Source organism: Mesoplodon bidens (genome assembly GCF_964165515.1).
Source record: "Mesoplodon bidens genome assembly, chromosome: 2".
Classification (NCBI taxonomy): domain Eukaryota; kingdom Metazoa; phylum Chordata; class Mammalia; order Artiodactyla; family Ziphiidae; genus Mesoplodon; species Mesoplodon bidens.
The window spans coordinates 72,420,655-72,444,484 of NC_138177.1; the positions used below are offsets into that span (position 1 = coordinate 72,420,655).

The 23,830-nt window shown below is 43.3% G+C and overlaps 2 protein-coding genes across 2 annotated transcripts; one reads left to right on the forward strand and one right to left on the reverse strand.

The window, feature by feature from the left end:
- Nucleotides 1–371: 371 nt before the first annotated feature.
- Nucleotides 372–6,874, reverse strand: TSACC (TSSK6 activating cochaperone; the record flags this gene model as incomplete). The annotated part of the gene is given in 5 exon segments (XM_081258187.1): nucleotides 372–461; nucleotides 465–589; nucleotides 1,774–1,896; nucleotides 6,455–6,567; nucleotides 6,852–6,874. Coding segments are annotated over 5 exon segments (474 nt in total).
- On the forward strand, nucleotides 6,752–22,330 carry CCT3 (chaperonin containing TCP1 subunit 3). The gene is made up of 14 exons (XM_081225533.1): nucleotides 6,752–6,903; nucleotides 8,777–8,838; nucleotides 9,552–9,602; nucleotides 9,692–9,754; nucleotides 10,461–10,557; nucleotides 12,844–12,961; nucleotides 15,154–15,340; nucleotides 16,266–16,415; nucleotides 17,483–17,615; nucleotides 17,797–17,878; nucleotides 19,672–19,852; nucleotides 20,615–20,860; nucleotides 21,132–21,263; nucleotides 21,997–22,330. Exons 1-14 carry the CDS (start codon nucleotides 6,873–6,875, stop codon nucleotides 22,099–22,101), a joined length of 1,638 nt encoding a protein of 545 aa, XP_081081659.1. The 5' UTR covers nucleotides 6,752–6,872; the 3' UTR covers nucleotides 22,102–22,330.
- The last annotated feature ends 1,500 nt before the right edge of the window (nucleotides 22,331–23,830 follow it).

The window sequence follows — 23,830 nt, forward strand, 5'->3', positions numbered from 1 at the left end:
CTTACTTCATCCGTCCATGCCATCCAATGCAGCTCCTTCATCAAGTGGCACCACTTCCTCCAGCAAGATTCCACAATTGGTCCAGTATCCTACTAACCTCTATCTCTGAACTTCCATTCCCCCTCAGAGTACCACTAAATTTTACAATGAATTCTTTTTCTTATCTGCCTTGTTAGATAGTAAATCCCCCCAAACTCTCTCTTCTGTGATATGTATCCCCAAGTGCCTTGTATAGTGCTTTGCACTCAATGAGCACTTACTATGAACTTGTGAACTAACCAACCACCTGTAGAATATATATGCCCAGATTCCACCAAGGGTTTACTGGGAAGAGAGTAGGAAAAACATACACAATAACTTTGTTCCACAATTCATTTACTGAATTGGGGCAGGTGAGTTAACAACAGATTGCAAGATAAGGTTGGGAGAGAAGAGTTCTGGCTTTCTCTCCCAGGAGCCAGTTATGTCATGGATGCTTGTAAATTTTCAAAAATAGCCATCTGTTGTTGGGCAAGCTGGGTCTCAAGCTGGAGACTGGCATACATACATTCTAGGAGTCCTAGGCATTCCTTAGGCTTGTGGTCAATTCCTGAAGGAAGAGCAATGGAGGTGCAAAGGAGACAAAAGAGAGATTTTATAATTGTACTGAGGTGGGAAGGGCTCTAATAAGATGACCGCTCTGGGGCTTCCCTGATGGCGCAGTGGTTGAGAGTCCGCCTGCCGATGCAGGGGACACGGGTTCGTGCCCCAGTCTGGGAAGATCCCACGTGCCGCGGAGCGGCTGGGCCCGTGAGCCATGGCCGCTGGGCCTGCGCGTCCGGAGCCTGTGCTCCGCAACGGGAGAGGCCACAACAGTGAGAGGCCCACGTACCGCAAAAATAAATAAAATTAAAAAAAAAAAAAAAAAAAAAAAAAGATGACCGCTCTAATCTTTCTGGGCACAACTCAACCCAGATGCAGCTGTGCTCAGCTGTCACCTTCTCCATGAAGCCTACTTGGCCACCTTATTTGAAACCAATCCACTGGAACTTATTACCCACTCTCTTGCTTTATTTTTCCCTTAGTACTTATGATTATTTGGCATATTTTGTAATTAGTTACATAATTGTTGGCTAATTCCCCCTTCTAGAATGTAAGCTCCAGGAAGGCACAGATTTTTGTCTGATTTGTTCACTATTGTGTCCCCAGCACCTAGAAGAGTTAAGTACCTGGAGCATAAGTGTTCAACAAATATTTGATGAGTGAATGAAATGGTCTGAGAGTGAGGCCTAACTTCCCTTTCAAGAGCTCAGGGGATGCCTCAGCATTCTTCTTACATGACATAGTAAGGTCAGCAGCAGTGACCCGAAGTTCTTCCTGTTGTCTAACTTTGACCAGTCTTGCTGAAATCAATTCTTTTTCTAATGTTTTCAACTACATTATACGCATCCAGCTCTTAGTTAACCTTGGTAGTTATTTATCCATTGTTTGTGTATTTATTGGTCTTGACTTCTTTGTTAAAGTCTGAGGTCCTCAAAAACAGGAGTCATGGCTGTCTAGTGCGCTGTGTGGCTTCTCACAGGTATGCTAAATACCCACTGATTTCACCATGGGAGGATGAATAACTGAAATGGAAAGAAACTGAGCTAACTGTTACTATTTCCTTCCCTGGCCACTTTTCAACTAGCATTGCTAGCAAGCAATAAAATTTTCAGCCAGCTCCAGCCACCGCCTCCATACAACCTTTCCCCCTGCTGAGTCCATTTGGGAAATCCACCCTGCATCCTTCCTTACCTGAGGACAGCTTTTTTGCCGGGATTTTCAGGCAAGTGGCTGGTGGGGAACTTGCTTGAAGACTAATAAAGCTGGGGGTGGGTTTGGCTCGACAAAGAGGCACAGCATTACCTTGCTCTTTGGCTGGAACAAAATCAGAGGCAACTAAGAGTTCATTCCGACAAGGGACAGCCTAATTAGATCCCTGCGTCTGGTCTATGAATGCAGGTGCTGAGACCCTGGCCTGAATATCTTCAAAGAAAGTTATATAAAAAAGAGAAACCATAGTGGGACTAAGGAAAACCAAGCAGGGTTGGGATAAGCTAAAATCTAATTTGCTTATATTCTGCAAGTTCTTATTGATCTGTGCTACATGCTGACTACTGTGCTGAATGTTAGGGCATACATAAGACATCTAAGACATGGTTTCTTAGGTGTTTAATACCTACTTAGGGAGACGAATCAGACACTGGTGAAATGGTGATATAACAACACAGGACATAAACAATGAGTCTGACAGTCTCAGGTGAAAGTAAGTCCTTTTATCTTTTAGTTACACTAAGATGTGATTAAATGTAAAAATGAATGTTTTTGAAATGGGGTAAGATATCAATATGAGTACAACAGTCAAAGAAGACTCCAGGCAGGTGGAGGATATTTATTGGACCTTGAAAACAGGAAGCTTTGGATACGTGGAAAAGATATTTCAAGTGGGAGAAAAAAAAGATGGCGTGAGCAAAGGCAAGGAAGCAAGAATATGGCTAGAAGGATGAGGAGCCCTAAGAAAGTGGCCAGAATTAGAGGGTGGAGAGTGGGAAAGCAGGATGGGTCATGGAAGACCCTTTCCAATAGCAAATCTGAGACTTTCTCAGAAAGTCACTGAGCCTTTTAGGATTAGAAAATATGATAAAATTTCTATTTTAATTAATCCAGTGGGATTAAAATGGGTTGGACATGGAAGTTCTCAAAGGGGAAAACAGATTATCTTTGGTAAAAATAGTTACGTTAGAAGGAAAATTTGATTTGTAGGGAGAAAATCATGAGTCCTATAGGAGACATATGTCATTTCTGTCTACTGAGCAACCCTTGCTCTGGAAAACTACTCTTTCCCCAGATTCCAGGTCATACATACATCAGACCCCTCTCCATATTCCAACGGGAAAAGGCATGTGACCCAATACAGGGCAATCATGGTATCCTATCCCCCTTGGCAACTGTGACTGATCGAAGGGGTAAGCACACGAGACAAACTAGGCCAGTCATTCCTTGGGATTGATATATAGATTCTGTGTCAAAGCTTGCTTTCCTCTGATTTGCTACGCTGGGAAGATGTAAATTTGGGGTCAATGAAAGCTACTGAATTTGGCTAGCATGCTATGAGAAGCAGATACAAGCAAGAGATTAGAGAGAAGAGAGAGTGCAGGAGAAAGATGGAGAGATGGGCAGATAGCTACAGGCACTGAATCCCCAGTTCCAGTCCCTGTGGTACTGGTAGCTCTTCTTCCTATCCTCTGACTACCTCAGCAACCTCCCAACTGCACAAGCCTCTGAATTTCCTTTCTCCCTCAAGGGAATCTGAGTTGGGGTAATGTCATATTAACATAAATCACATTTCGGACATATTGGATCTGAGGTGAGACAAGACAGTCCAAATAGAAATGCCTAGAAAAACAGCCAGAGAGAAGGCACTGAGCTCAGGTGAAAGGTCAAACTGCCAGGTCAGTCACAAAGAGGTGATGAAGGAACTGCAAACATACATTAGCTCTCCAAGGTCAAAAACTGTGAGAGGAAAAAAAAAAAAAAAAACACTGAGAGAAAACCGGACCTTTGGGGAACTCCTCCTCAGGAGTTCGGAAGATGAAAAGGAAGTGGCAAAGTATACAGAGGAGCAATGGATGGAAAGGCAGAACAGCTGGTTCTATGAAAGCATTAAAGGGGTTGAGACAGTGGGGAATCCATTATTCAGTATCATAATGAGATCAAAAAAGGATAAAACAAATTGAATTCATTCATTCATACACATAAGAAACAGTTAAGTGCTTGCAATGTATCAGCCACTGAAGATACCACAGTGAGCTAAACAGACATGGTTGCTATTCTCATGGAACTGACAGTTTTGCCGTTTAGACAGTCATTACGTGATCAAGCACCATCAGTTACTCTTGGTGAGGGAGATTCATGCTTTTGCCCTGGGTTCGTGGAGTTTTCTGAGCCCTGCCGTAGGTCTTTCATCTTCCCCTCGCTCCTGCTCCAGAGTCATCACCTCATTTGATGGCTCATGCAGCATGGTAAGGAGCTAGAAGGTGAAACTCAGGCCTCAAGATTCTTCTCACCATTTGAAAAATTTGTGACTTCCATGCAAATGCACTTCTAATTTGGGCCCTTCCTAGGTGTATGAGGAGGCATTTTCTACTGAACTGTAAGGTGTGAAGAGTACGTTACACACAATCCATACTAAAGGAACCATATTTCTGACTGGACAATATACAATAGAGGATGAGGTTGGGGAGCAGCAAAAGGAAGCAGAACAGAGAAAATAATAAAAAGTGATTTACATACATTATCTTATACAGTTCTCATAATGACCCTATGAAGTAGGTAGCTTTATCCGCATTTTTTTGAGAAAACTTAAGTTAGGAAATTTGTTCAACATTCCACAATGAGTATGTGCCAATGGCGGAATCAAATCCAGGCCTATAGACTCCAAAGTCATGCTCCTTACCACTGCACAATATAATCTGTGAGAAGACCTAGTTCATTTATGTTCAAGTTATGACAGAGCAGGCCTCTCAGATAAAGTAATCTACCCCACCTAACAGTTAAGTGAATAGGCTCTGGAGTCAGATGGTCTCAGGCACTTCCCTGGCCACCAGTGGGACTGTCCCACTCAGTCTGAGTATCTGTTCACTCTAGCCAACAATATGTCTTCTGTTCTAAGTATTAAGAGGAGATGCAAAGGAATAATTAATATATTCATTCAACATACAATTATTGAGCATCTGGGACTTTCCTGTTGGCGCAGTGGTTAAGAATCTGCCTGCCAATGCAGGGGACACAGGTTCAAACCCTGGTCTGGGAAGATCCCACATGCCGCAGAGCAGCTAAGGCTGTGCGCCACAACTACCGAGCCTGTGCTCTAGAGCCCGTGAACCACAACTACTGAAGCCCGAGCACCTAGAGGCCATGCTCCGCAACAAGAGAAGCCACCGCAACGAGAAGACCACGCACAGCAAAGAAGTGCAGCCGCCACTCACCACCAACTAGAGAAAGCCTGTCCGCAGCAATTAAGACCCAAAGTAGCCAAAAATAAATTTTAAAATTTATTAAAATATTCTAAAAAAAATTATTGAGCATCTATTATTTAACAGATCCAGTTCTAGCCACTGGGAATACAGGAATGTTTCCATTTAGTGGGAAATGCAGAACAAACACAAATACTTTCCAATTAAATAAGTAACAGGAAAAAACATACATACAACTAGCTTCATTTTCCCACAAGCTGAGCAATTAAGAAGGTCTGGGGTTTTTTTGTTTGTTTGTTGTTTTGTTTTTTTTTCTGGTATGCGGGCCTCTCACTGTTGTGGCCTCTCCCGTTGCGGAGCACAGGCTCTGGACACGCAGGCTCAGCAGTCATGGCTCACGGGCCTAGCCGCTCCGCGGCATGTGGGATCCTCGCGGACCGGGGCACGAACCCGTGTCCCCTGCATCAGCAGGCGGACTCTCAACCACTGTGCCACCAGGGAAGCCCAAGGAGGTCTGGTTTTTAAGGGAGAGGAAGCAGGGCCTCTGTCACACACCTCTTCTGTTAAGATGACTAGAATGCTGCTCCATCTGAACACCAACAGGTGTGGTGCCTGGGAAAGAATCACATGACCACCGACAACCCATGCTATTATTTTACTATTAACAACTTCATAAGTTCTCCCCAGCAGAGCTCAGGCTGTTCCAATTTGGGGAGGAAAGAATGTGAAAGGGTGTACTGTTCTATCTCATGGCCAAATATAAGTAATTGTTCTTGAATTGATCTTGGTCTCACACCCCCTTCATTAGTTTGGAAAACAGCTGTTTCTAGTAGTACTGCAGCCCTTTTTCCTGGACAAAATAGTACTGTAACCATGCCCAAACCTTAAGAGTCTCCTATGAACGGGCAAATATTCTGTGTTCTCTCCTAGTTTTAATTTCTGTAATATCCGTCCTTTTCCTGTCTTGTAAGGTAATTTTAAAACTCTGGCTTCCCAACATCTCTAATGCACCGGTAGCTGAGGAGATGGTGGGCAGAGGAGGGAATGGGCGTGGAGAAAAAAAATCTTAGAGCACTACAGGGAACACTTGAAAAAGTGTTTTAGATAGGATAACTCGGGGGAAAAGTAAGCCATCACCCTCCGGTACCGCTCACAGCCTCAGCAGAACACATTTGCCTAAGAAGGTAAAGGTCCACGCACAGCAACGAGTCAGAGACAATAAACCACAATTCCCAGCGTGCCCGGAAGAATAGTTAACCGCCCAGCCCAGTCCGATCGGACTACAACTCCCATTTCACCCCGCATCAAACCGGCCAGGTCTTCCCTCAACCGCCGGTTTAAGCCCCGCCCCTCCATCCCTCCCGGTTGCTAAGGCTGGAACGAAAGCGTGGAAACTGTCACGCCTTCCTTGACCTTCGGAACCCGAGAGGAGCTGAGACGCAACAGTTTAAGGACCTCACCTTCGGTGTTAATCGAAAGCCTCAACCCCAGCACCCACCCTTGTAGTTGATACACATGCGCAGTGGCATGCCGGCCAACTGCCCGAGCCTTGGCGCTTGCGCGGAGGTTCGCGCTGCACGCGGCCGGGAGCGGCCACCCTATTGCGCAAGCGCCTGTGCCCTCTCATTTCCATCATCGTGCTCTCTCTATCTAGCTTTCCATGCGTTCTTACGTAGGGGGCGGGGCTAAGAATGTCAATTGGTCTGTGTGCGTGCCGGTCAGTGAGGTGGGTGAGGTGATTGGTGGTGACCCGGAGAGTAGCGGGTTTGCGTGTGAGCCCTGTGGAAGCGGCGTTTTCTGGGTTTCGCTGGTTCTCTCTCTCCAGAAGGTTCTGCTGGTTCCCCCAGCTCTGGGTACCCGGCTCTGCATCGCGCCGCCATGATGGGCCATCGTCCGGTACTCGTGCTTAGTGAGTTGTGGGAAAGCCGGGGAAGGGACCCCCCCTCTTCACCACCCCTCTTTTTCCGCACTTTACAGCCTTGCCTCAGCCCAGTCCCGCTCAGGTCCGGCCACTGAGCCTTCCAGTCGGTAATTTTGGAAGCCCCTTCTCCCGTTTTCCTCTCTTCTCTTAACCCATTCCCCTGTCTTGGCAAATGCAAACTGACCTTCCTGTCGCCGAGCCTGTTGAACGAACGGCGTTCCGTTCTTCACCCCCAACCCCCGCCCTTGCACTCTTCCTGGAGCGATTTTCAGTGTGTAGCTGAATGAATAAAGATTTTTTAGTTTGGCCTAGCTTTATAATCTTGGCCCATCCCTTAGTAACGGTGTGGCCTCGGCCAAACTGCTTGATTAAAAATGGCTCCGTCTTTGTTATTAGGGTTAACAGTATTTCCTCATAGGATTGTGAGGCTTGATGAGATAAGGAGATACAGCTGTTTAAAAGAGGGTCTGGCAAACAGCGAGTGGTATTCTTGGCCACTTCCTTTTCGGTAGCCGTCCTCTTGAATTTCTGTTAGTCAACCCCTTTTCAGAAGTAACCCTGCTTCCCTCACTGGTCTGGCTTAGATGCAATTATTCCCTCAAGTGTCCCCTCCGTTGTAATCTTTCCCACTTACCAGCTGAGTTTTCCCAGATTCCTCGATTGGTTCTCTTTACCCTTCGGGAACATCCCAGATTTCTTTCCTTACTTAGGAGTCCCATTTCCCTTGTCTTCCCTTGGTATGATTCCAACCTGTGTAACTTATGTATCCTATTTGCAAGAGCACTTGAGATGCCTGACTAGCCATTTTCCCTCCCTCACCATCTTCTTTGTAGAGAATGCTATTCCAAGATTTTATCTATTTTGTCTATACCTGGAAAATAACTGTTTTCAAACAAGAATTCACTTAACCCAGAAAAAAAAAACCCAGTTTTTTCTGATGAATCCATCAGAAAGGTTCATGCAGGATTTTAGTTATCACTGCCTGAACTAGGAATCGAAATCCTGAGAATTGTGTTTAGATTTGATGGGACTGGATCGAAAATTTTACAGCAAATTGTAGGGAAAATATAATTTGGAGAGAGGAGTGAGACATTACGTAGGTTCAGTTATAGTCATTGGCTTGTCTCCCATTGAGAGGGCCCTGGGGTGACTGAGAGGTGCATTGTGCAGCCCTTTGGAGGTCCACGTTAATCTCTGGCATTAGTGGCTGTATCCAGTTAGACTCCTTATTAAAATACGTAGTCATCTCTTCCTAATGGTAAATGGGTGACTGAGGCATTCTTGTTGTGTCCAAGCATGAAGTGACTTATCTTGGCAAACCCAGACACTTGAGTATGTGTTCTCATTGCACAGCACAGTGTGGGGCACTATCAGTAATTATGCTGGGACTGTCAGTATGATTCCCCATATCCAAGTATGAGAATATGAACCCCCAAACTCCCTTTTTACGTAAAAGAGAGATTGATGCTTGTTAGAGACACCAGCCCTTTGAGAATCTCATGGATCTCAGATCTCAGGTTATGAATTCTTGCTGTAAATACATGAATGTTTGGCTAGAGGGAAAGTGATGACCAAGATTCCAAAGTTGAAGCTTTATGGATTGTTTCTTCGTATACCAGGGGTTGAAGTAAATAAAGAAGTAAGTAGCCATAAGTATGTATGTTTACTTTTTAACAGTTTATCGAGGTATAATTGACATACAATAAGCTGCACATATTTAAAGAGTACAAGTTGATAAGCTTTAATCCGTATATACATCATGAAACCTGGGTGTGTTTTTATTTTCAAAGATTGGGGAATAAATAGCTTATATACAGTGGGGCAGTCCTGGGGTGTTGCCTTTTGTTTTTATCTATTTTAGGCCAGAACACAAAGCGTGAGTCTGGAAGAAAAGTTCAATCTGGAAACATCAATGCTGCCAAGGTAGCACATCTTTTAAGTTGTTTATAGTAGTTTGCCTCTATCTTCCTTCCCTAGTATTTCTGTATTTGTTTGCAATTTCGCAGAGGAAAAGTTGACTTCCCTTCCTTCAGGACATTTCCCTCTCAGTGGTAAGGAGAAGGAAGCCTTCCCTCTCTGAGCTAGGCCTAATGGTCTTCTCATATTAACTTGTGCATATTCTATTACTGTACATTGTCTCATAATATTCTATTTGTGTTTGTCTCTCGTACTAGACTGAGTTAGTTGAAGGGAAGAACTGTATTAATTTCCTTTTGTATTCCTAGTACTCATTGTAGATCCTGGATAGGTAGGTATTCAGTAAATACCTTTTGAATGAAAGAATGAAATAGCCCTAGATCTAATTAGCATGGGGTGGAGGCTACTATCATGGAAAGAAATATAAGTACGTGGACCTTCAGTTATCTGGACTGCTGGGAAACTGAAGCTCTGGGAGGCATGTCCCTTTTTTTCCTCGTGAAAAGTTATTTCTTTCTGCATCCAGAAAACATTCCCAAAGCGGAAAAAGCAAAGAACAGAATCTAGCCATGTGGCGTGCTGTATTTAAAGTGGTCGCCACCCCTGCTTTAGAAGTGTCCTTGTTAAAACACTGGCTCTGTGGGTTACTCATGCCTCGTCCCTAACACACTCACCATCTTCTGATTTGTGCCTACATGTTTTGTATTTTCTTTCCATAGACTATTGCAGATATCATCCGAACATGTTTGGGACCCAAGTCTATGATGAAGGTAGGCTTATCTCATACTGAAACTTCGACTACAGATTTTCCCTTTCTGTTTCCTGGGACACTTAAATATAACTTCTGCTTTTCTCCTAGATGCTTTTGGACCCAATGGGAGGCATTGTGATGACCAATGATGGCAATGCTATTCTTCGAGAGGTTTGACTTTTCGTTTTGCTTTAGAAAGCAAAAGTATTTTATAAAGGATACATAAAGAGATAATGTAAATAATGATTAGCTTTTTTGGGCTGCTGTAGCAAATTACCACAGACTGTGTGACTTGAAAAACAACAGAAATTTATTCACATGGACTGCAGGCTGGTGGTCCAAACTCAGGGTGTCAGTAGTGCCTTTCTCCTTCTGAAGGCCCTAGGGAAGAATCCTTCCTCTTATAGCTTCTGATGCTTGACCACATTCCTTGGCTTATAAACTCCCCTTCTGTCACATTGGCATTTTCTTGTGTGTCTCAAGGACACCAGTGGTTGGGTTTAGTGCATACCCTGATTACCCCTATGACCTCATCTTAACTTGGTTACATCTGCAAAGACCGTATTTCCAAATATAGTTTTCAGGGGATGAGACATCAACATGTTCTTTCAGAGGACACAATTCAACCACAACAATGGTGTTCCCAATAAATAAGCTAAAAGATACTGTTCTGTTCTCAAGAAACTTCAGTAGTTAAGTTGTCCTAATGCATTTTTCCCCCAAAAGAAAAAGACTTGGAAAGGTGTTTTACTTAGATATCTTAGGGGCCACTTTTAATCTTCAAAGCTGTGGTAAAACAATAAAAGGGAGTAAGTGTGGAAGCAAGAAGCTCAAGAGTTAGGACCAAGCAGAATGGGTTAAGAGGTCTTTCTTTCAGATTCAAGTACAGCATCCAGCAGCCAAGTCCATGATTGAAATTAGCCGAACACAGGATGAAGAGGTTGGAGATGGGACCACATCTGTAATTATTCTTGGTAAGAAAAGAATGGAAGGTTGATAAGGAAAATTAGATTGAAACATTAAGATTTTTGCCAGAAATAACGTCAGAGCTTTTTGTTTTGTTTTGTTCTGGCCGCAACGTGCGGCGTGTGGGATCTTAGTGCCCTGACTAGAGGTGGAACCCGCCGCACCCCCTGCAGTGGAAGCATGGAGTCTTAACCACTAGACCGCCAAAGAAGTCCCCTGAGTCATATTTTAAGAAGAACATTTTTACCAATCCACTAATTATAAATGTTTAAAGAACTTTTTGCTAACTTTCTGTGTATTCTCTCCTACTGAGCATAAAATGTTCATCGTGGTATAGGATGAGCTTTGCAAATCTGGTTGAATAAAATACAGTTCATTGTCGTTACTCACAATAAGTTATATTCTATAAAGTCACCACAAACACTGAATTAGTGAATACCAAACCATCACTCCGGGGGGAGTATGGGGTTAGGTTCCTCAAGCCTCCAGTCACATATTTATCAATGCATAAATATATATGTTTTATGTTTTATTTGTTTGTTTTAAAGACACCTTATTTAATATATATTGTTGATTCATTAACACTGGACTCATGCCCAGTAGCACTATAACTTATGCCTGAACAAAGCTTATTTAGTAAGTTATTGTCTCTACAGGGCACATTACAGCTTTCTTGCACGTAGGAAAACTAGATAGTACTTTAGGACTAAGGCCATTTTAAACAGTGAAATCAACAAGAAAATGCACAAAAAATGTGGAAAACATGCCACTAAATATACCACGTAAAGGACACTTGTTTACATGTGTTACATGGGAATTCCCCGGTGGTCCAGTGGTTAGAACTCCACGCTTTCACTGCCGAGGGGGTGGGTTTGAGCCCTGGTCCGGGAACTAAGATCCCACAAGCCGTGTGGCACAGCCAAAAATAAAAATTAAAAAATTAATTTAAAAAAATGAAAATCTGTAGCAATATGTTTTTAGGAATTGAGGAAAAAACTATTTTCAATTAGGAGATGCCAATTTATAGTGTTGGCCCACAGGCCTAAAAATAGAATCCTTAACAAGATTATTACAATATGAACTTTTAAAGAATTTTTAAGTGCCTTTGTACTGCATTTTGAGAATGGTGAGTTGGGTGGAAATTTGCTTGAGTCACCACCAACTAATCACATCTTTAGATCCAGTTCTTTTGTGGATTGAGAATTAATTACATATGGCTAGTTCTGTACTTTGAAGAGAAACTTGGAGGATGAAAGAAGTAGGTAAGACTCCGTATGCTTTTTCACTTATTTGGGTAGAAGATGAGCTTTAGGTATCAGGCAGAATTTTCTAGCTGGTAATCTTAGTTAAATCTCGTGGAGATATTAAGTAGGTTAAGTATCCATGAGTCTAGGTTTCTTAGACTTAGGTAGCTTTTAAAAAACCAAAACTGCCATTTCTGAAGATACCTTTCTTCTGTGATACTGTTCTGATTCTTCTTTAACAGGGTATAGTCTTCTCTAAGTTAACTTAATAGAGCATGTTTCAAAATATTTGATTATCTTTCTTTTAATATACATGATGGTCACTTAGGAATTCTAAGGTATTGAAATCAAACATTTGAGCACATGCCAAAGAGTATACATGTGAACTTTTACACATTTGTGTACATTTAAAAAATTAGTGTCAGTGGACCTGGTAGTACAGGCCCTTTGTGCAGAAGGTCCTTTTTTGACCAAAATAACTGGTTTTTCCTCTTTAAAACTTTTTTTAGAAACAAGCTTTTGTGTGTGTGTGTGTGTATGTCAATTAGAATTAGAAAGTAAGGACAGTTTTTAAAAGGAAGGGACATTTTACCAATAATCCCTCTTCCAGAGGGTAAATTTCGTAAATTTTTATGGGTATTCTTGCAGGTATAAAGGTTTGTGGGTTTTTTTGTTTTCAGTACCAGCAGTTTGACTACATGCTAGGTATTGAAATAATAATAAGCAAGTCAGTTTTCCTTTATTTTTCTTTCAATTTTAGAGTCTTCGGGAAGATGTTTACCATTTGTTTAGGAAACTGGGAACAAATATTTAGTTAGATCACAAGAATAAGTCAACCCTGGGATCAATCTTTGATCATTTAAAATATATCTGTGAGACTATTTTTTTTTCCAAATTTGCTTGTACAAAGTATAAAATTTGGAATAGTATTTGCATACTTTTGGGGAAACCTACTTTAGAAAAAAGAGCAGGTATTTTTAGAAGCATAATGAAGTTGCCTTGATATCGAGGTACTTTTCAAAATGTTTTGGTGTATGTATCTTTTTTCAGCAGGGGAGATGTTGTCTGTGGCTGAGCACTTCCTAGAGCAGCAGATGCACCCAACAGTGGTGATCAGTGCTTATCGCAGGGCTTTGGACGATATGATCAGCACCCTTAAGAAAATAAGGTATTGGAGGTGGGGACCAGAAATGGGTAGTGTCAACTATGGGAGGCCTGGAAGACTAATCTGTTCTTAGATGGTAAAGGAAGGCCGAGCACATCACCAGTAGTTTATACCCTGGTATTATTTTGTGAGAAGAAGAAACAAAGAGGGGAGCAAAATGAAGGGAAGGATAAGAGAAATAAAAGTTTTTAGAAAATGGCAAAGGAGGCAAAGCAGACAAATAAAAGAAGCTAGGTTTAATTCTTCAAAATATATTTTGGTTATATGCAGTCTGCTGGTTTCCATGTTAGGCACTGCTATGGGAAGTGTGTAGTAAGTAAAATACAGTTACCCTCCAAAGTTTTAGATTCTAGTGGGAGAAATAAGTTAAGGAGTTAGATAACTATTGAGGGCTTAAAATACCCTACCATCGTGTATGATTATAACTAATTCATATAATAACCAATTTCTCTAAAGTACTGTGGAGGATGGTAGCCAGTGGTTTTCATTAAAATCAAAAGGACTGGTACTGAAAATGCTATTTGAATCCTCTCTAGTTATCACAGAGCTTGCTGTTAGTCTATGTTTGCTGAGTGCTATAAGGTAATAAAAGGAATATAGGAATGTGTGACTTCTACTTGAGGAAATGTCAGTTAAGTAAGAACATGATAACGCAAAATTTTTTTGATTAAAAGGGTTGTTTAAAATATAAAGCCTGGGACTTACCTGGTGGCGCAGTGGTTAAGAATCCGCCTGCCAGTGCAGGGGATACAGGTTCGAGCCCTGGTCCGGGAAGATCCCACATGCCGTGGAGCAGCTGAGCCCATGAGCCACAACTACTGAGCCTGTGCTCTAGAGCCCGCGAGCCACAGCTACTGAAGCCTGCGCGCCTAGAGCCTGTGCTCCGCAACAAGAGAAGCTACCACAATGAGAAGCCTGCGCACCACGAGTAGAGAAAGCCCACGCGCAGCAACGAAGACCCAGCGCAGCCAAAAATAAATCAATTAATTAAATAAATTTATTTTTAATTAGTTAATTAAAACCTATAATTTTCTACTCATATCCTTAGGTTGTCGGGTACACAAGTACCTAGCAATTTGGTGAGCTTTGTATTGTACTTCCTGCTGTTAAGAAACAAAGTATATGATGATATCTGTCTAGCACTCTTACAGAAGGAGGTGTTTGATTTAAAAAATTTTTATGGGGCTTCCCTGGTGGTGCAGTGGTTGAGAGTCCGCCTGCCGATGCAGGGGACACACGTTCATGCCCCGGTCCGGGAAGATCCCACATGCCGCGGAGCGGCTGGGCCCGTGAGCCATGGCCGCTGAGCCTGCGCGTCCGGAGCCTGTGCTCCGCGACGGGAGAGGCCACAGCAGTGAGAGGCCCGCGTACCGCAAAAAAACACAAAACATTTTTATGAAGTAAGCTTTGTAAGAATGTAGAGAAAGGATTTATTGAATATTTGGCGCTGAATCATTAATTTTTTTTTTTTATCAAGCAATAACTGCCTGTATACCTTAGATAATATTTTTGGAGCTATTGCTTTTTCCCTAAAATACATTAAGTCAGCAACTATTTAATGATTGCTTATTGTGTGTCTTACGGTGTTAATAAAAGGGATTTCAGCAGTATGTGAAAATTTGGACAAGATAGTATCCAAGGTCTGTTACAACTTATGATTCTAGATAGTCTTGCCATGTACAAATTTATAATCTCATTAGAGGAGGCTAAACACCTAAAAACACTGTGGCGCACCGTGTATTATGATGCTAGGTCAAATAGAATCAGTTGTCCAAATGGATAGCACAGACCAATGGTGATTCTCAAGAGGAGCTCTCAGAATTTGCTAGTTATAGGATGAGGTTTCAAAGATAAAATGTATCTTGACCCAAGTTGTGAAAGTAATAGAGTTTATTTGGTTGGAGCAGAAGGTAAAGAAATTTTACTGTAAACTCTGTAAGTGTGGAGAGTTGTCAGACATGAGAGCAGATTACTCAGGGATTTGAGACACCTTTCAGGGATGGGTTAATTGTAATCTTGCTAAAAGGCAGAGGGTGGACAAAGTTACTTCTTGATAACACTTAGTTTCCTACAAAGGAACAGATTCCCCTTGTTCTGCCTGTTGGCCCACTATTATAGTCATCAAGATATAGATGAGAACTTCCTTAAACATCCAAGATCCCATTGAGCATATTATTCGTTTTTCTTTTCTCCAGTACCCCTGTTGACACCAGTAACCGAGATGCGATGCTGAACATCATCAACAGCTCCATTACTACCAAAGTAATCAGTCGGTGGTCTTCTTTGGCTTGCAACATTGCCCTGGATGCTGTCAAAACTGTACAGTTTGAGGAGAACGGTCGGAAGGAGATTGACATCAAGAAATACGCAAGGGTAGAAAAGGTAAACTCTTTGAGTGTGTACTTTGGAGACAAATTATTTCCTAGCATGAGTCATCACACTTGTGGAGGAAATAAGTTTAAATCAGAGCAAGATATTTTTATTATTAGAACCAGGAAGAAGAGTATTTGCTACCTGGAAAACAAAAACTTGAAAAAGAGGGTGCCAAAGAGTTATCTGAAATAATTCTGTTAGCTTCACTGCTGTCCCTACACAAGGTCTACAGGGGCAAGAGAAAGGCTTATTTTTGTGTCTGTATTTGTGCATTTGTGTACATATCAGCCACTGGGTCAGGGAATAAACAAGGGCTCTACAGCATAGCGCTAATAAGCCCCAGAATGCTTTTTCCATCTTTATTAGTTTAAGATTTAAAAGTAGCATTAATATCTTGTGGCCAGTAGATGGAGCCCTATGTCTAAAATTCATGGAAATATCTTTCAGGAAGTAGGGATCTGCGCCCTTTTTTTTTTAAGAAGTATTGTGTGATTCACTCATTCATTCATTCATTCATTCATTCGGCTGCGCCAGGTGTTAGTTGCGGCATGCGGGATCCTCATTGCAGCATGAAGGATCTTTTAGTTGCCGCATGCGGGATCTAGTTCCCTGACCAGGGATCAAACCCAGGCCCCCTGCATTGGGAGTGCAGAGTCTTACCCACTGGACCACCAGGGAAGTCCCTGTGCCCCTTTAAATCTCTGTCAATCACTGAATTTCTTTCTCAGCCAACCTTCAAATTGTGTATCATGGTCTAAGATTGATGTGCTTCCTAGAGAGAGAAATGTGATGGCAACTGTAGTTGTTTCAGAGGTTCATGGAAAAAAGATACTTTAAAAATCTGAAATGGTGGTCATTTGGGAAAGATGAATGTCTGGGCAGGGAGTTGAGAAATTGTCTCCTGGTTGTGGATTGAAGTGGTTCTTTTGCTCAGATACCTGGCGGCATCATTGAAGACTCGTGTGTGTTACGTGGAGTCATGATTAACAAGGACGTGACCCATCCGCGGATGCGGCGCTATATCAAGAACCCTCGCATCGTGCTGCTGGATTCTTCTCTGGAATACAAGAAAGGAGAAAGCCAGGTAATCCCTGGCCCTATTCCTTAAATTTGATGTAAGAATCTGTTAATATGGGCAGGGGAATTAAAAAGTGTTTGTTACATGCTTACTCTGTGACCTTTACAAGTAATCTCTGATTCTTACAACTACCCTTTACAGCAGATGATACTGACTTCCATTTTACAGATGAGGGATCTACACCTCAGAGAAGTTAGGTTAATTGCTTGAGGAACACAGCTGGTATTGGCCAAATCAGAATTTGAACCCAGCTCTGTTCAGCTTCAATTCCACACTATCATGCCACCTTTCATAATGCATCAGTAGAACATAGAGTAGGAGTTAATTGAGCTTTGAAGTGCCACAGAATTTCCAGAGGGCAGGAAGCTCACAAGGCTCCATCACCCTTGGATAAAACAAAGTAATTGAAGCTTATCAAACAGCGGTTGGGGGCTTCCCTGGTGGCGCAGTGGTTGAGAGTCTGCCTGCAGATGCAGGGGACACGGGTTCGTGCCCTGGTCCGGGAGGATCCCACGTGCCGCGGAGCAGCTGGGCCCGTGAGCCATGGCCGCTGAGCCTGCGCCTCTGGAACCTGTGCTCCGCAACGGGAGAGGCCACAGCAGTGAGAGGCCCGCGTGCCACAAATAAATAAATAAATAAATAAATAAATAAATAAATATTTTTAAAGGGACTGAAAAGTCTAAAAAAAAAACGGAAGGGAGAGTTTAAAAAAAAAAAACCAGCGTTTGGGAACAAGAATCGATTTATTAGTGGGAAGAATTAAGATGCTGAGTTACCATGCACACTGACAGGTCAGAGGAAACATTGAACTAAGTGGCTAGAGACCTTAGCCAAACTCCACTAATTGCATTGTGACTTTGCATTCCAGTTGCTTTATAATTAAATGGGGTTAAACTAGATGACTGCTGGAGATAAAGTGGCTTATAGAGGTGTTGGGTCGTGGCTTATTCTAACTCATGCTTTCTGGGGTACATGAGAGTGCTGGATGGAGGGAGTATAGTAGTTGGGATGACCCTAAAGAGCTTTACCAATCCAAAATTTTTAATCCAGAGTGACTTTTCTTCACCACATAGACTGACATTGAGATCACACGAGAGGAGGACTTCACCCGAATCCTCCAAATGGAAGAAGAGTACATTCAGCAGCTCTGTGAGGACATTATCCATCTGAAGCCAGACGTGGTCATCACAGAAAAGGGCATCTCGGGTAGGACTACATTCATTTTTCCAGACTATTGTTGTGGTAGAAGAGGGTCGGTGATTTTTTTCCTCACGTGTTGTCATACACTGAACATAATTAACATGTGATGGTTAGGGTACGTGGAGGATAAAAACCTGTTCAGAACCCAGGGTTTCTGGTTTCCAGCTTGACACCTCTATTCTTGCAGATTTAGCTCAGCACTACCTCATGCGGGCCAATATCACAGCCATCCGCAGAGTCCGGAAGACAGACAATAATCGCATTGCTAGGTGAGTAGGCCAGGTTAAAATAAGATTCTCCTTCCCATGTGCTTTTATTTTGTAGCTTCATAATGTAGTCATCCTTATCTGAAAAAGTTTAGCATAGGATAAAGCCAGCCAAATTATTTACAGATGGAAATAACCTGGGTTTAGCCATCTGCCCTCTTCAGAAGTCCTCTGTCTAGGGACTTTCTGGTCGTCTAGCGGCTAGGACTCCATACTCCTAGTGCAGGGGGTCTGGGTTCGATCCCTGGTCAGGGACCTAGATCCCACATGCCACAGCTAAAGTTCCTGCATGCTGCAACTAAGACCCAGCACAGCCAAGTAAGTAAATAAGTATTTGAAGAAGAAGAAGTTCTCTATCTAGAGTAACAATTATCTGCTGCATGAGACTCTACTGCTCCTAACCAGTAGTGAACAGCTTATGCTTAGACATCTGTGAACACTACCTTGGTGTAGGGGTCCATTTCAGATTAGTCTGTTTTAACTAGCTCAGAATATAGCAGATCCAACAATTACCTTGATTGGATCCTCAGCTGCTGTTAATGCAACCTTAGATTGCACTCACTACTTCAGCACAAATATCTAGGCTCAGATACCATCTTTTTTTTTTTTTTTTTTTTTTATCTTTATTTTTGGCTGTGTTGGGTCTTCGTTTCTGTGCGAGGGCTCTCTCTAGTTGCGGCAAGCGGGGGCCACTCCTCATCGCGATGCACGGGCCTCTCACTATTGCGGCCTCTCGTTGCGGAGCACAGGCTCCAGACGCGCAGGCTCAGTAGTTGTGGCTCACGGGTTGCTCCGCGGCATGTGGGATCTTCCCAGACCAGGGCTCGAACCCGTGTCCCCTGCACTGGCAGGCAGACTCTCAACCACTGCGCCACCAGGGAAGCCCTCCATCTATTTTTAAGAGTAATTTTTTTAAAGGTAAGTCTATCCTAACATCACATAATATGCCATAGATCCAAATCCAATTTTATACTTAAAACGCTTTTTCTGAAATGGTTCGGCATACATACATATACATAGCTGACTCTACATGCCCATGAGTGGGGAAAAAGTGACAAATAAAAAATTAGCCCTACATGGGCTTCCCTGGTGACGCAGTGCTTGAGAGTCCGCCTGCCGATGCAGGAGACATGTTTTCGTGCCCCGGTCCGGGAGGATCCCACATGCCGTGGAGCGGCTGGGCCCGTGAGCCATGGCCACTGAGCCTGTGTGTCCGGAGCCTGTGCTCCGCAGCAGGAGAGGCCACAACAGTGAGAGGCCCGCGTACCGCAAAAAAAAATAAAATAAAAAATTAGCCCTACATTCCTTAAAACTGGGTGAGACATACACTATGTACTTAATCACCTTATTTCTTGCTTGACCTTTACATTGTTTTTAGTACAGTCCTGTTATTGGCCTTGAGATCTAACTGGGCATTATAGGATGAGTTCTATCTAGAAATGACCATTATGTGTTACACACTTGGTCAGATATGCATAAGAATTCATTTGTCCAAATTTTAGGGTCCACTAAGTATACTTTGGATTAACCTGTATCTCATTACAGTAGTTGCCTTAGGTATGCACACTTTCACTTATAAAGCCATATTAGTTTAAGGAAACTTCACCTATATATTTGGAAATCTATTTCACCAGGCAACCAAGATGTCTCGAGTTAGGTAGAAATGTTGCTAGCAGTCCACTTTGGCCCTTAACCCTTACACCCCACCACAGACCCTACGGACCAGGAAGATGAGTAAAAGTATTTGACATCATCTGGTCTTCTCCCTGTCCCCCTTCTCTCCATCTAATCAATAGAGCCTGTGGGGGCCGAATAGTCAGCCGACCAGAGGAACTGAGAGAAGAAGATGTTGGGACAGGGGCAGGCCTGTTGGAAATCAAGAAAATTGGAGATGAGTACTTCACATTCATCACTGAGTGCAGAGACCCCAAGGCCTGCACCATTCTCCTCCGGGGGGCCAGCAAAGAGATTCTCTCGGTGAGTCAGCCTTGGAAGTGTGACTGAATGATCTAGGTCATTCCATTTCTTGAGAGTTTCCCAGAGGGCCTAAAATCATCCTGTTGCCCATTTATAGCTATTTAATTGCCATCTGAAGCCACAAATCTCTCTCTTCTTTTTTTTAATATTTTTATTTTTAATCATGGTTTAAAAATTTTTTAATGTAAAATTTATCATCTGAATAATTTTTAAGTGTACAATTACAGCAGTTTTAAGTGTTTTCATATTCACATGCAACAGATCTTCAGAACTTTTTTTATCTCAAAAAATTGAGACACTATACCCATTGAACAATGACTCATCGTTTCCCCATCCACTAGCAACCACTGTTTCCTAGTTTTTTAAGTTGAAATTATAAATATTACTTTTTTTTCCTTAGTGAGGTTAAGTATTTTACCAAGGCATATAGCTAGTAAGTAGAGAGTTTCCACTACACTGTGCAGCCTCCTAGAGTACACAGCTAGACGGGACAGAGTAGAGTTATAGGTCTGTCAAGCACAATGGACAAAAGCCTAACATCCCAGAGTGACACCGCATTCTCCCTGGCCTTGTTGCAGTTGTAGTTAATGTCTTTTTCCAGAGTTAGTAGCATCTGCCCTGCCCAAAAGGTTTGAAGGACCTTTCTTAGTTTGCCCTCCTTGGTGGTTTACCGAACTTGGCAGTCAGGAAGTCCTTTGGTGCTTCTGATTTGTCCTTGAGTCATCAAGCTTTGGCTTTATACTCTTTGTTTGCTTTCCCAAGGAAGTAGAACGCAACCTCCAGGATGCCATGCAGGTGTGCCGCAATGTTCTCCTGGACCCTCAGCTGGTGCCTGGGGGTGGGGCTTCTGAGATGGCTGTGGCTCATGCCTTGACAGAAAAATCCAAGGCCATGACTGGTGTGGAACAATGGCCATATCGGGCTGTTGCCCAAGCCCTAGAGGTCATCCCTCGTACCCTTATTCAAAACTGTGGGGCCAGCACCATCCGTCTACTTACCTCCCTTCGGGTGAGTTCCTTTCCATGCTCTTCTCTTGATGGGGTAGGAAGAGCTGTGTTTGGCCTAAGAGGGTAGTTCATGTCTGTCTTTCCAGGTTCTCCTGGTAGCTCGTTTTCCTTAAAATCTCTTCTCTTTCTTATTTTTGATTTGTTTCTTGTCATTGCCGTTTCCTCTTATCCCTACCTTATCAGTGCAGTGTATTTGATTTTTATGTAGTGGTCTCAGCTTACTTGTTCCTAGTATTTTCCCCTTTAATTATTTATGCTTGTTCCAACTATAGGCCAAGCACACCCAGGAGAATTGTGAGACCTGGGGCGTAAATGGTGAGACAGGTACTTTGGTGGACATGAAAGAACTGGGCATATGGGAACCATTGGCTGTAAAGCTGCAAACGTATAAGACAGCAGTGGAGGTGAGGCACTCTTAACACATATGCTGTGCTGTTTATTTCCAGATAACCAGAAAACAGTGTGTTTGGTCCAATCTTGAGGAGGGGAGGATAGAAGGCAGAGTATTCCCCAAAATATCTCCCAAGGAATTCCATCCCCCTACTTATATTTAGCTCATTTAAAAAGCAAGGTAGGGGGACTTCCCTGGTCCAGTGGGTAAGACTCCATGCTGTCAATGCAGGGGGCTCGGGTTGGATCCCTGGTCGGGAAACTAGATCCCGCATGCATGCCGCAACAAAGAGTTCGCATGCTACAACTAAGAAGTTCGCATGCTGCAACTAAGAAGCCCACATGCCACAACTAAGGAGGTCCCGCATGCTGCAACTAAGACCCGGTGCAGCCAAAAATAAATAAATGTTTTTAATTTTAAAAAAAAGGTAGAGGGAATTCCCTGGCAGTCCATTGGTTAGGACTCCGTTCTCTCACTGCTGAGGGCCTGGGTTCAATCTCTGGTTGGGGAACTAAAATCCCACAAGCTGTGTAGCATGGCCAAAAGAAAAAAAAAAAAGGCAAGGTAACATAGCATAAGCTGCATCCCTTACTGACGGAGAACTGCATTTTACATTCAAGACTCTGAAAGGGTAGATTTCAGATAAAATGGTAATTATATAGGAGGAGGTAGGTGATAGGTCTAAAAGAAAACAAGTGTCCTTCCCTTCCTTGCTAACCTCTTTGGGACTGTGGTTTTTCTCCTAGACGGCAGTTCTACTGCTGCGGATTGATGACATCGTATCAGGCCACAAAAAAAAGGGTGATGACCAGAGCCAGCAAGGCGGGGCTCCTGATGCTGGCCAGGAGTGAGCGGTGGTGGCAAGGCGACCTCAACGCACAGAGCCAACAGTCTCCCCCTTCCCTGAGCCAGACTGCCAGGGACACTGTGGGTGTCTTTGTTTGGAAGGGATCGGGTTGAGGGGCAGCCCCAGTCCCTTTCTGTCCCAGCTCAGTTTGCAAAAGGCACTGACATGTAATTCTTCTCTATTGTAAGCTCTCCATTTAGTTTGCTTCCGATGATTAAATCTAAGTCATTTGAGATGGTGGTTATTTGTTTTTCAACCTTGGGTCATATCTCTGCCTCCTGGCAAGGAGGGAAGAGGCAGAAAACCTTACTGGGAAGAGAGATGGGAATGAGGTCATTCAGTATATTTGCCTCCTTGAGAGGGTATTCTTCAGACTTCTCAGTAGATGCTGGTTGCGAAGGCTCTTGGAGTTCAAAGCATGATATTGTAAAGCTTAAAAACGTACCACCTTGTATTCACCACTCAAAGAACAGGAAGAACCTGTCCAAACCATGGGTGTTCCTTGTATGTGGTTGTATGTAGAGCAACACCCAGTACGTGCTAGGGCTCAGGCATTTATCCTAAAGGACATAGAGCATCTGTTTCTGTACTGTATCCTGTAACTTTTCAGAATCTTTACTATCATAACTAGAATTCTTTTTCTCTGCCCTCTCCCAGTGTTGTTCTTTCTTTCTTTTTTTTTTTTTTTTTTGCGGTATGCGGGCCTCACACTGTTACGGCCTCTCCCATTGCGGAGCGCAGGCTCTGCGGCCATGGCTCACGGGCCCAGCCGCTCCACGGCATGTAGGATCTTCCCGGACCGGGGCATGAACCCGCGTCCCCTGCATCGGCAGGCGGACTCTAAACCACTGCGCCACCAGGGAAGCCCCCCAGTGTTATTCTTTTTTTTTTTTTTTTTTCCCAGTGTTATTCTTGATTCCAGTCTGTTTTGGCTTGCTGGCTTATTTTCCTGGCATGCTTGTGTCACAGTAGGGCCTCTGCTTTCCCTGTAAGCAGAAACAAAAGATGTAAGTCCCATTTTGTGCTTTGTTTTTATCAAGGCAAAAAAAAAATGTTGTAGTGGCCCTGAGATGCTGGAACCTAGGTGGGGCTAGCCTTTGATTTCTTAAGAGTCCTTCCTCTGGGCCTTCCACTGTCCCCTTTGTCCTCATGACTCATGCAATCAGACTGTGTCTCCTCCCTGACCACGGGACTTAGTGTTACTAAGTTGAATACTAGGTAGAATAATAATAGCTAGCACACATTGCCTATTGTATAATATGTTCTGTTCACTTTGCATATCCTCAAAAGGACCCTGTAAGAGGGCTTCCCTGGTGGCGCAGTGGTTGAGAGTCCGCCTGCCGATGCAGGGTACACGGGTTCGAGCCCTGGTCCAGGAAGATACCACATGCCACGGAGCGGCTGGGCCCGTGAGCCATGGCCGCTGAGCTGGCGCGTCTGGAGCCTGTGCTCCGCAACGGGAGAGGCCACAACAGTGAGAGGCCCGCGTACCGCAAAAAAAAAAAAAAAAAGGACCCTGTAAGATAGGTAATAACCCCATTTTATGATGGGGAATCCAAAACATAAAGTAGCTTGTCCAAGGGCCCCAAAGCTGATAAATGGCAGACCTAGAATTCCTGTGTAGGCAGTCTGGCTCTATAAGTGCATTTACAGCTGGCTATGCTGCCTGAACAGAGGTGTGCTGTGGAAAAGGGCTTCTGGAGACTGCTCTGTTCATGCCTAGTATTTAGCTT